The following is a 13,286-nucleotide window of genomic DNA, read 5'->3' as shown; positions in this document are numbered from 1 at the left end:
GAAATATCCGTCAAGACTTGATAAGTTTGTATGTATTGCATCAACCACTTCAGCCAATACTAAGTTTTTTAAAGCATCACTGCTGCAATGAATTTGACAAACTGTATAGGAAAACAACCCCAGTTTCTTCGGACTATCGTTCCAAATTCTAACAAACCTTCAACTCAATATAAAACGTTCAAGATAGTCATAAGGGACCTCATCGTCATCCTGTGCAAAAGCAAAAGGCAGTCCAAGCTACTTGTCAGTGTTCAGAAGGAGACAGTGTCTTACAAATTTCTATGTGGATAGGAAGCCACGAGGGAGATGAGATGACATTCCAGGCGGAGATGGAATGGGATCAGTGGAGAATGAACTGGATTGATCCCATGAAATTTGGATGCTCAAGGAAATGAAAAATCCCCAGTAGTTATAACTTCAAATTTCTTTTCGTATGTCAGAATCTGCACAGCGCACTCAAATTTGACGACCTAATGCGTGTACTTGTTCTAAATTGTTGGTTTTTTAAGAGAGAGCACAGCGAAACCCTGGCTGGAAAGCATCCAAGGAGAGAAGGGGAGGGAGCACTGCAGGCAAGAGCGACCTCCTCGATCCTCTCGACATTAAAAGGCACCCTTTGCTTGCTCTTCCCACGCCCGTCCCTTTCTTCTTCACAACCCAGCACAGAGAAAGAGAGGGAGGGAACAAAGGAGTCTCCTTTCTTCTTCCATTTTAATTTGAGAGATGATGAGCTCCCTCCTTCGTTTGGCCTCTTTCTTCTTCGCCTCCTGCTCTCCCTTCTTGGTCTTCGGCAAAGTGTCCACCGCAGCTCTGCAGAGTCTCCCGGTGCTCTCTTTCGAGGAAGGTTACACGCAGCTATTCGGCGACGGCAACCTCATCTTGCTCCGCGACGGGAAGAGAGTTCGCATCTCCCTCGACGAGCGAACAGGTTCGGTACCTCTCCTCTCCTCTCCTCTCCTCTCCTTACCTCTTCTCTCCTGCTTCTTCAAAATTCTACCTTTTGAGCATTTCCACCACTAAAATGGACGATTTCTGAATGCTTCAGGGGCCGGGTTCGCCTCCCAGGATCTCTATTTGCATGGCTTCTTCAGCGCCTCCATCAAGCTTCCTACCGATTACACCGCCGGCGTAGTCGTCGCGTTCTATGTATGCTTCAGCATTATCTTCAACTTTCCCATGTCTTTGTTCTTGATGCTGCATGTATTTCCTTTGTTTCCAAATCTCATTTCGTAGATGTCAAATGGAGATTTGTTCACAAAGAACCATGATGAATTGGACTTTGAGTTCTTGGGGAACATAAGAGGGAGGGAATGGAGAGTTCAGACCAATGTTTATGGAAATGGAAGCACAGGGGTCGGAAGAGAAGAGAGATATGACCTCTGGTTTGATCCGACAGACGACTTCCATCGCTACTCTATCCTATGGAATCATGAAAGGATCATGTAAGCTGTTGAATCAGGAGAATACTTGATCATCTCATTCTAATGCAACCTTTTCTCCTTAATGATTTACTCAGTTGCTTGTAGTATAATTGTTGTTGTTAAACTTCCTTCTTGAAAGTTTGATGGTGAAAAAATCTTCACATCTAGTGTTTTAGTTATTTTGGCACACTTCCTCTCATCTTTTTGTTTGGAGTTGGAATTATTTAGTTTGTTTGCAGTTGATGATAGCTAGAAGGGGAGTCTTGGCGTAATGATAAAGATGTTGCCACGTGACTTTGAGTTCACGAGTTTGAATCGGGGAATCAGTCTCTTGCAAAATGCAAGATAAGACTGTGTACAATATGATCCGACCATTACCCAATACCCCACACTAGTGGGAGCTTCGTGCACATAGTTGATGATAGCTAAGCTACTCCTTCATTTTACATCTGATTTGACCATTGTTCATCTATTTTGGTTTCCTCTTAAATCTACTGTTGTAAAGTATCATGGTAAAAAAATATGTATAAGCTCTTATTATGAATCATCTTGTATATATTTCTTCTATTGTGCAGATTCTACATAGATAACATCCCAATTAGGGAGGTACTAAAGGCTGAGGCCATTGGAGGATACTTCCCCTCCAAGCCAATGTCTCTCTACTCTACTATATGGGATGGTTCTAGTTGGGCTACTTTGGGTGGTAGATACAAGGTCAACTACAGATATGCACCGTATGTTGCTGAGTTTGAAAATCTTATCATCCATGGTTGCGTAGTAAATCCCATGGATCATTCTTTAGCTTGCGAGAGGCCTGACTCAGCCATGTGTGGCTCAATGGGTATGACGTCCGAGCAAAGAGAACAAATGAATTGGTTCCGGAAGAAACATATGATCTATTACTATTGCTTTGATCGTTGTCGATACCAAGTGCCTCCCCTTGAGTGTATCATTAATCGAATGGAAGCGAGGCAGTCATATGGAGTGGATGGTGTGAGAATTCACAATCATCGAAGGCAACAAAGAAGAGTCCAGCGCAATCATAGGCCAGTGACCGCATCAGAGATTTCATTGTGAGCTTATTGCTTATTATCATAGCTGGATTTATGCTGTATAGTACGAGTAAGAGAGGATGGTGCATGATGTAGATGCACTTAGTTTAGTAATGTTCATTCTACTTGCATGTTGGTTTGTAACCTTGGGTCATTTTCTTCCTATTACATCTGGTTCATCATATTTGCATGTTGGTTAAACGCTAATGATTTGTTCACCTGAATTAATTGATCGAAGTGGAATTAGACACTTTCTGTAGTTACGTTTCTGTAATTCTTAGGGGTTGCTTGGTTGGGAATGAGAATGATATTAGTCGGGAATGATAATGGGTATCATTAATTTAATGGGATTGCTTGGTTTAGCAAGGCGAATGAGTATCATTATAGATGTTGTTTGGTTATATGCTATTTGGGAATAGGAATGAGCTAATAAAGAAAGAGAGATTGGGTACCCAAAAAAAAGGCTATGCATTTTTTTTTTCAGGAATGGGTTTCAATATAGTGATTTTAGAAGGGAATGGATGATTGCTGGTAAATAAGTAATGAAATTAATGTGAAAATATGAAATTCTCAAACCAACCACCTATATTTCATTCCTTTCTCATTTTCCATTTATCAAACCCTCAAAACAAGCAGCAGCCCCTTAGTCTATAAATTTCATACGTTACTTTCACTAGTTGCGATAGTAGTGTAACTAGAGATATAGCATTACAAGACCTCCATATATATGAATAATTTCGAGCTAAAGTCTTCCCTACTTTCTATGGTATAACAACACCAATTTGGATCTGAATATGCATCTACAAGTATTTCTAGAATTTTATGAAACCCTAAAAATAAATGGTGTTTTTGCATATGCTGTTAGGTTGTAATTGTTCCCTTTTCCCTGAGAGACAAAGTAATAGCTTGGTTGCATTCCTGACCCACAGGATGTATCACATGGGACCAGTTGAAGCAAAGCTTTCTCAACAAATATTTTCCTCCTAGCAAGATTGCACAACTCAGAAATCAAATCACAAGCTTTACATAAAAGAAAGAAAAATCTTTATTCGAATTATGAGATAGATACAAGGGACTTCTACAACAATGCTCACATCATGGAATAAAGAAATGGTTGATTATCCACACATTTTACAATGGGATCACTTGTTCAACAAAGATTTTATTGGATTTAGCTATTGCAGGAGCTTTGATGAACAAAACGTTAGATGAAGCCTATAATATTATTTGATAATATTGTAGCAAAAATAAATGCTTTTCTAAAAGATTTGAGGTAGTTCGATAAAAGAAGTAATCACGGGAGAGGCACGAGTAAGTATGAGGTAAGTATTTTAGATCTTATTGTAGCAAAAAAAAATGCTCTGTCGGAGAGATTTGATTCATTTAATATTAGCGATGTAAATATTGCTAATGTTTCTTGTGAAATTTGTGATGCAGCAAGACATATAGTTGTGAATTGTCAAGTTAGAGTTACACCTTCACAAGGAGTTCAGATGGAGCAAGTGGATACAATCAACAACTATAACTAGCGACAAAACAACCCATACTTCAATATTTATAATCTTAGTTGGAGAAATCATCCAAACTTTTTCTATAGGAACAATCAAGAAAACACCGGACAAGAGAATTACTAGGCATCATTTGAATTCCAACAAGCACAGAAGTCTAACCTAGAAACTGTGCTAGAGATATTCATCATGACTCAATCCAAACAAAATGAGGAGTTCAAACAACTACACCAAGCCACGGGAAAAGCAAACAAACAAATGGTAGGTAAGATAGACAATTTGTTTAACCATACTAGAATGTTTGAAAAATCAAATTGAGAAGATTACAAGTTCCTCTTTAAGAGCTCTATGAGAGTTCCAGGACAATCAGAGACAAATCTAGTCCAATATTGCAATGCTATTACCTTGAGAAGTGATAAGACTTTGGATGATCCAAGGGAAAGCAAAAAGGACGAAAGTGGTACAAGTGATGAAGAAGATGGATAGATTAGGACATCACATATAGGGGAGAAAAATACGAACTGATGAGGAAGGTGAAGAACCTAAGTCCACGACACCATTGAGGACTTACAAACCACTAATTATGTTCCCTCAATGATCAACCAAGGCAAAGCTAGATGAACAATTTGGCAAATTTCTAGAAATTATCAAAGAGCTTTGTGTGAACATATCCTTTCTTGATTTTTTGCAACAAATGCCAACTTATTCGAAGTTTATGAAGAATATGCTTTTTGCATAGAAGGAAGGTTGAGGAATACAAAACTGTGGCTTTAACAGAGGAGTGCATTGCATTGATCCAAAATAAGTTACCCCCTAAACTCAAGGATCTAGGTAATTTTTCTATTTCTTGCATGATCGATAAGACTAACATTGACAAGGTTTTTTTTTGTGATCTTGGTGCTAGCGTAAATCTCATGTCACTCTCTACCTGTAAGAAACTAAGTTTGGGTTATTTAAAAAGGACAACAATATCTTTATAGCTTGTAGATCATTCTGTTAAATACCTACTGAGTATTTTAGAGAATGTACCAATGAAAGTTGGAATTTTATGGTAGCCAATGATTTTGTAATATTAGAAATGGATGAAGATCTCAAATATCTATTATTTTAGGAAGACCCTCCTTAGCCACTGTCGGATCCATGATTGACGTAAAAAACCATAAACTCTCATTGGTTGTTAGCGAAGATAAAATTGAATTTGACTTATTTAAGGCCATTAATCAACCGCCTATTGAGAATATATGTTGCAGGGTAGATTGTTTGCAGATAATGGAAGAAGAATATGTAAGTACCCCATGGTAGTTTTGATGTGATCAACCAAGTCAAGTTAGATGCTATTGTGGTTTGATGCCTTGTGTCTAAGTGTGCAGAAATTTAGGAGCATAGAAAGTCAAGCAAAAAATGCAGCTAACGAGAAGGACGATACGGGAGAGAGTCAACGGGCTCAGTGCATCTGAGGGACGAGGTGTTGCAGAAAAGTACACTGGTGGATGAGAAGGACGCGCGTGACATTTCTGAGGGATGAGAAGCCAGAGCGGAAGGTTACTCGAGAAGGCCAGAAAATGGGTTCCCTATTTCGAATGACCGAAACCACCCAAGCGAGCAGAATCGGAGCAGAAGACCAGGGCAGAAAGTCAACTAGAAGTTGACTCTGCTCCGGTCACCTGGAGCTATTCCGGAAGCCCGGACTCCGGGCACTCGGATCACCCGGGGCAACCAAGGCGCCCCAAATGTGAGCTTGGTTCAGCCCGATCCAGGCACTCGAATCAGAAAGTTTATTGCTTCGCCAATTGTCGTGATCCATTGCGACATGGATAAAGTTTTACCCATGTCCAGGCACCTGGAACCCTTCCAGGAGCCTTGATGAGGGCTATAAATACATCTCTGATCCTAGTTGCTAAAGAGAACACTTGTAAATGATCCACTTTCAGTTTAGTTTTGTAATTGAGTGCTTTAACTGCTGTAGAGACTTCTCCACCTGAAGGAGATCTATAGTGAGCTTTTAACGTCTTGGATTAACAATCCCTTGATTGTAAACCAAGTAAATCTCTATGCCTCTTTCTTTAGCATCTTATTTCTTTTGTTTAAGTATTTATTTTAATCAAGTTGTAAGTTTCGAGAAAGGTATTTTTGTTTGTTATTATGCAAGGTAATTCACTCTCCTCTTACCGACCACCAGGGGACCAACAGAATAAGCCCAATAACATCTTCCAGATGATATATTGAGAGGGAGAGACAATGACCAAAGATCGAAAGATGATAAGAAGAAGAGTAACAAGCATATTGTCTTGGCGCGAATAAGGATGAAGAAATAACTCCAGGACAAGTATGTTGATGGAGGAGGGAAACACAACCTTCTCAAACTGAGAGCTCCAAGCTAGAAATTATAGGAGTTAAGCTTATGACCTAAATAAGCGATTCTTGCGAGACAATTCAAATTTTTTTAATTGGTGCAGGGAGCACCAGATGATCGAATCCAATTTTTAATAATGGAAAATGATTCAAAGTTAAGAGTTATTGTGGTTCTAATAAGTCTGATTGAATGTGTAAGAAAGTCTTAAGTGAACTTAGGGAAGGTAAAAGTCCTAGTGAATACTAGGTATATAGGAAACCCTAGTTGTGGCTAGGTGCCTCTGGTGGGGGAGCACGGACGTGTGGGTTACACGACCTTGGCTCAATTTCTTCCAAAGTTGTTCTCGTGTGCGTTTTTGCTCCATTTTCGCTCTAAATAGCGTCGTGTCAATAAAAACAAACAAAGAGCAGATATCTGAACAGAATATAATGGAAGTATGACATTATAACGAAATAAGGTGCAATAAATATAGATTATTCTCATGAAATATAAGTAGATGTGCGCCCAAAATGTATAAAAGTGTATATAATCTACGCACATCACTAGGCAAGGAAGTCTTGGTCCGAGGGACTAGGTGGAAGTCTTAATAGGTTGAGGGCATCGGATGAAAAATCCTACGGGTCAAGGATAGTAGGTGAAAATCCTAGAGATCGCAGACACTAGGCGAAACACTAGACGGTTCGAGGATCGAACGTCCAGCGGAAAGTCCTGAAGTCTCGGATGCTGAGCAAAAGTCCAAATGGTCTATAAGGCCGGTTTGATAGCAGTTAAACTCTCCTGAGAGGAGTATGTGAGGATGTGTTCCCCATAGAAAGAACAGTATGTGTTGGTTTGACCTAGGGTTTCACGAAAAATCTAAAAGTCAAAACCAGACAGTTCTGAGATTGTCAAATTAATTAATAAATACTATTTTATATTGTGTTAACTCTATTGTGCAGGAGCTGAAATACACAAGTTTCGTGAAGCTGCGTGAAGGCGCCTTGGATAGGACAGAGGTACCCTTGCGCAGGAAAAATTTGAGGATAAAGTTTTTGCTGTAGGGAAGCACCATGGAGCACATGGAAGGCACCCTGGAACGTATTGAAGGTGTTAGGATCCTTGGCAGCCGGTTAGAGGAGGTTGAATAGCCCTGCAAAGAAAAACAACCTTTCTCAAGCTTTACAACTTAATTATACTCACACTTGCATAAAAGAAATTAGAAAGTAATTAAAGAAAGGAAGAAGCACACAAGATTTTACTTGGTTACAACCGGGGAGGTTGTTAATCCAAGGAAGATGAAAAGTGCACTAAACTCTACTTCAGGCGGAGAAGCCTCTTTACAGTAGTTAAAGTACTAAAAATACGAAGCTAGACAAAAGAAATTATTTATAAGTGTTCTTTAGTCTTCTTTCTAGGCTTCTGGGACTAGGACTATATTTATAGCCCTGGTCAGGGCATCTGGAAGGGTTCCAAGCACCTGGAGGGGGGTAAAATTTTATCTCCATCGCAACGGATCACGTTTGACATGATCTGGATAAGTTTTATGGTCCGGGTGCTCGGATCGTTCGAGTGTTTGGACTCAGTCCAGGCACCCGGACCCAAGTTAACAACTTGTTAACTTGTTTGGTCTGTGTTCTTGCTCCGGTTCTGCTCGCTTAGGGTCCGGGTCTTCCGCTTTGGCTCCGGCTCCACTTGGGTGATCTCGGCCTTCCAAAATAGGGAGCACCCGAACCCAACTTTCGACCTTCAAGCAATCTTCTGCTCCTGCTTCTCGTCCCTCGGAAACGTCGTGCGCCTCCTTCTTGTCCGTCCGTGTACTCTTCCACAGCACCTCATCCCTCAGACACATCTGTTGGAACCCCAAGGTTGTTTTGATGTGATCAAATAAGTTAAGTTAGATCCTGTTTGGTTTAACCCTTGTATCTAAGTGTACAGAAACTTAGGAGCATAGAAGTCGAAGGGAAGATGCGGCTAGCGAGAAGGACGGCATGGGAGAGAGCCGACGGGCTCGGTGCGTTCGAGGGACGAGGTGCCACAGAAGACTACACTGGTGGAGGAAAAGAACGTACGCGACGTTCGAGGGACAAGAAACCTGTTAGCTAGAGCCCTAGAGCCAATCATTTGATGATTGTATTTTGGACTTATTGTATCATATTCTATATAAATAAAGACATTTGGATTTTAGTTATTATACTTACTTATATTGGTGCCAAATAAACTAAGTATAATAATGTCCTTGAGTAGATGGTTCTCACCTATATCAATCGGTTAGTTGAACCGATAGTGAGATGATATAGGGAACACTACTCTTAATCATTCCTAGTCGAGTATTAACATTCAGGGACAATGTTAATGCAATAAGACTAGCATGTAGGTCAACTCGATGACTTGATCTCACAAGTCATGGATATAGAGATATCAAGTTGACACATGGATATACATTAGAGAATGTATACTAAATGACCCGTCATGAGAAAGTATCATGGATCGTTATATGAGTGTCATATACTTTCTCATGTGGCTATTAGTATGACTACTAGTCCTTAGACCTGAAGTCACCATGGATCCCTACATAAGGAGTTATGTACTTTGGTTTCGTCAAACGTCACCCGTAACTGGGTGGACTATAAAGGTGATTACTGGGTATGTAACGAATTATACAGAGGGATGTGAGTGATGTAGATGGGATCTATCCCTCCTATATGACGGGAGAGATCAATATTCTTGATAGAGTGAGACCACGAAGTGCATGACCATGCCCAAATGAGTCAATATAGGATATTGAGCTTATTTGATTTAGTGAGTCTACTTGGTGTTCAAGATTTAGATTGATCAGAGGATGACACGGTCTATGCCTCATATTGATCAATCTAGATGTCTAGGATAGAAGGACACTTGTCATATTTTGTGAGGAGTCACAATTAGTAGTCACAAGGTGATGTCGGATCTCGACATTCTTGTAACTTGGGTAGTAATGATGTGTTGCTAGATACCACTCATTACTTATGCTCCTAAATGGGTTTAGGGCATTGCCAACGTTACAAGAACCTATAGGGTCACACACTTAGGACAATTAGATGGAGATTAGGTACATATGATGAACCAAGAGAATTAGATTCATTTGATGAATCAAATTGGATTAAGAGTAATCCTAATTAGGCTAACTTGAGTTCGACTCAAGTTGATTCATGTGTTCAATGAGTCTAATTTAGATTTTGACTCATTGAATCAATTTAATTAAATGAATTAGATTCATTATATTAAGTTGGCTTGAATCAAATGGTTGGATTCGATCAACCATGGAAGAGATTTGGTCAAGTTTGACTTGACTTGAGAGGAAGATTAAAAGTCAAGTTTGACTTGACTTTATGCCACCTCATTGGTGAGTTGCATTGATATGGACCAATGATGTTACTCCACATCATCATAGGTGTCACCTTATGGAAGTTACAAAGCCATTTTCTTTAATAGCTTCACATTAATTGCACTTAATGCAATTTTGGGAGTTACACAATGGAGAGTGGCCGACCACTTTTGTTTGAATGAGAATTCAATTTTTCATTCAAGTGTGCAATTTCTTCCTTCTTCCTCTCAAGCTCTCCCTCTCCTCCTTCCTTGGCCGAACCACATAGGTGCTAGCACACCTTGGTTTTTGGTCACCTCCACCTAGTGTGTTCGTGTGGATACGTGTAGAGAGTTGTCTGCATTGACAACTTTGAGATCCGGCGTACTGAAGACGAGCGGGATACGCAAAAAGGCACGCAACAAGGGTAAAGATCTTCATCATGTAGATCTAGAAGTTTTGTAACTCGTACTCGTATGTTTTCGAATTTTTCTTCGCACGAGATCCGTTGGCTAGGGTAATTCGGGGTTTCCGCGACGCGAAAAAAGCGGTTTTCGCGGCCCGAAAAACCCAACAGTGGTATCAGAGCCACGTGCGAAGCTTGTACGAGTTTAATTTGATTTTTATGAAAAATTAAAGCTTCTGTACATTTCTGTAAATTTATGGTTTTTATAGTTTTAAGAATAATATTTCTCGTAGAAGCGAAGCACAAGTGTTTATACACTTGTAGGCTTCGACTACCGAGAAGTTTTTCCCGAAACGACATCGTTTTGACCCAAATCTTTTTGGGACAGCGGGATAAGGTGCTCTTGGATCGCTTAGGAGCAACTTGCGATGGTTAGATCGCGGGTAGGGGTACTGCCCCTAACCCCGCGATTGCGCCCGAAATCGCTAATCGGGACCGCCGGGAAAAATTTACTCATAAAATCTGTAAAATTATGAAAAATTACAGAAAAATTACACAAATATATAATTTTGAATTATATATTAATTTTTGTGATAGTCATGGCCCAAAGACCCAATTCGATTGGACAATTGTGTTGTAATTCATAATACGGCCTGCGTGCCGTTATGTGATGTGCGTGCTTGTATTTTATTTTTTTTATTTTTCGCGACCTGCGCGTCGTGCCTTTCTATTATTCTGGTTGTAAATTAGATTTAGACTCGAATGTAACTCGAGTTTCAAAATTATAATGTACAAAATTGGAGCTATGGAAGGTCCACTCGAGACGGAGTTATGAGGAAGGCGCGAGCAACACAAGGTGGTCAAAAGGAAGGCGCTTGAGAAGTTGACCTTAGGTTGACCATCCGATCTTCTCATTGGCTTGAGAAGATCATAGTAGGGCCATGACTAATCACAAAAAACTTAGTTAATTACTTGTGTATATGATGCATGTTTAATTAAGTAATTAATTAGTGCCTAGCGATTAAGATTAGATCTAAATCGTGCACAAGATGCACCCTTACGATTAGATTAGATCTACATCGTGTACAAGATGTACTCTATCGATTAGATTAGATCTATTTCGAATATATGATACATCATCATTTAGATTAGATCTAAATCAGGACAACTCAAAATGCCTACCATGCCGTGATACCCATCACTACCTCGATCGCATGATGTTGTTGAATCTGCCAAAGCAGAGCAACGCATACTATCTTGGTAGGGTGCGGAGGGACAATCTTGGTCCCGCCTATCAACGCATGGGCGAGTATAAACTCAATAAGATTGAGTATCCCTAGTTAACTCAGTTGGATCGAGTATAACTATAGACATTTTCCAACGGTTGGAAAGATAGGTCAAAATCACATTTATATTAACTCTCGGGCGTATTAGCCAAAGCTAACTCGAGTTTTAATATCAATGCGGATCTTGATCCTATAAACAAGAGTTACATAGAGATGTAATTGGTAATCGTTACCTACCAATCATACTAAGTCTTGGGCGTATTAGCCAAAGCTAACTCAAGGGTTAGTATGATGTGGATCTTGTCCCATGTGAATTATAGAATTCAATGGGAGCATCATTTAGTTAAAGGCATAATTAAATGATTAAGAATATGATACTTATTTCTGCATTTATTTCTGTTGTAGAATTTCCATGACGTCGAATACGAACAACTTCTCTCTGCGATCTGTCCTTAAGAAGGACAAGCTCAACGGAGCAAATTTCCTGGACTGGTACAGGAACCTGAGAATAGTTCTCACCCAAGAACGTAAACTGTACGTTCTGGAGCAGCCCATTCGGAGGCTCCTCCTGCCACTGCCACGCGAGCAGACCGAGATGCTTATAAGAAGCATCAAGATGACGCATTAGATGTGTCATGTCTTATGCTCGCGACCATGAACTCTGAGCTTCAGAAGCAACATGAGTTGATGAGTGCTTACGATATGGTTGAACATCTTTGTCACCTATATCAAGGACAATCAAGGCACTGGAAGAGGAACTCCAAAGAATATCTGGAAGATCTTAAGAAGAAGAGAAATAAGATTTCTACTTCATGTATACATGTTATAGAAGTCAACATCTCTATTTCTTCATCGTGGGTATTAGATACCGGATGTGCTTCGCACATTTGTACCAATGTACAAGGGCTGAGAAATAGCAGGGCATTGACGAAGGGTGAGGTAGACCTACGAGTAAGCAATGGAGCGCGGGTTGCTGCTATTGCTGTAGGAACTTACTATCTATCTCTGCCCTCTGGGCTAGTACTAGAATTAGATGATTGTTGTTATGTACCTGCCTTGACTAAGAACATAATTTCAGTTTCTTGTTTGGACAAGAAAGGATTTTCGTTTACAATAAAGAACAAATGTTGTTCTATCTATTTAAACGATATGTTATATTGTAGTGCACCTCTGATGAACGGACTCTATATTCTAGACCTTGAGAGCCCTATCTATATCATAAATACCAAGAGGTTCAAGTCAAATGACCTGAACCAAACCTATCTCTGGCACTGTCGCTTAGGTCATATAAATGACAAGCGCTTATCCCAGCTCCATAAGGATGGTTTGTTGGACTTATTTGATTTAGAATCATATGAGATATGCGAGTCATGCCTACGAGGCAAGATGACCAAGACTCCCTTTAGTGGGCACAGCGAGAGAGCGACTGATTTGTTAGGACTCATACATAGTGATGTATGTGGCCCTTTCAATGTTGCTGCTAGAGGCGGTTATAGGTACTTCATCACATTTACTGATGATTTCAGTAGATATGGTTATGTGTACTTGATGACACATAAGTCTGAATCCTTTGAAAAGTTCAAAGAATTCAAGAATGAAGTACAGAACCAGCTTGGCAAGAGTATTAAGATACTTCGATCAGATCAAGGTGGAGAATACTTTAGCCATGAGTTTCGTGACTACCTAGCTGAGTGTGGGATTCTATCCCAATTCACTCCTCCTGGAACACCACAGTGGAATGGTGTGTCCGAAAGGAGGAATCGTACCTTATTAGATATGGTACGGTCTATGATGAGTCAAACAGATCTTCCGACATTCCTTTGGGACTATGCTCTAGACACGGCAGCTTTTATACTCAACCGAGTTCCATCCAAGGCCGTGATTAAGACACCATATAGGATATGGACTGGGAGAGATGCCCAGGTGTCTTTCATGAGG

At 40.1% G+C, this 13,286-nt stretch overlaps 1 protein-coding gene and 1 non-coding gene across 2 annotated transcripts; one reads left to right on the top strand and one right to left on the bottom strand.

The window, feature by feature from the left end:
• Window positions 1–210: 210 nt before the first annotated feature.
• LOC122001969 (probable xyloglucan endotransglucosylase/hydrolase protein 28) lies at window positions 211–2,657 on the top strand. The gene is made up of 4 exons (XM_042556961.1): window positions 211–928; window positions 1,046–1,146; window positions 1,234–1,442; window positions 1,997–2,657. Exons 1-4 carry the CDS (start codon window positions 724–726, stop codon window positions 2,496–2,498), a joined length of 1,017 nt encoding a protein of 338 aa, XP_042412895.1. The 5' UTR covers window positions 211–723; the 3' UTR covers window positions 2,499–2,657.
• Window positions 2,658–3,470: 813 nt separating this feature from the next.
• Window positions 3,471–3,577, bottom strand: LOC122003141. Its single transcript, XR_006117812.1, has one exon. It is a non-coding gene; the product is annotated as a small nucleolar RNA R71 (small nucleolar RNA).
• Window positions 3,578–13,286: the final 9,709 nt, after the last annotated feature.

This window comes from Zingiber officinale, chromosome 7A, assembly GCF_018446385.1.
Source record: "Zingiber officinale cultivar Zhangliang chromosome 7A, Zo_v1.1, whole genome shotgun sequence".
In the NCBI taxonomy this organism is placed as follows: Eukaryota; Viridiplantae; Streptophyta; class Magnoliopsida; order Zingiberales; family Zingiberaceae; genus Zingiber; species Zingiber officinale.
The sequence above is the reverse complement of the archived record's forward strand: the minus strand, read 5'-3'. Positions and strand labels throughout refer to the sequence as shown.

What these genes read in the sequence shown, in the direction of transcription:
- LOC122001969 (XM_042556961.1), top strand. Translation starts at nt 724, where the DNA reads ATGATGAGCTCCCTCCTTCGTTTGGCCTCTTTCTTCTTCGCCTCCTGC. An exon ending in CTCCCTCGACGAGCGAACAG is followed by an intron (nt 929 to 1,045) that starts GTTCGGTACCTC and finishes TGAATGCTTCAG; the next exon opens with GGGCCGGGTTCGCCTCCCAG. An exon ending in TGGAATCATGAAAGGATCAT is followed by an intron (nt 1,443 to 1,996) that starts GTAAGCTGTTGA and finishes TCTATTGTGCAG; the next exon opens with ATTCTACATAGATAACATCC.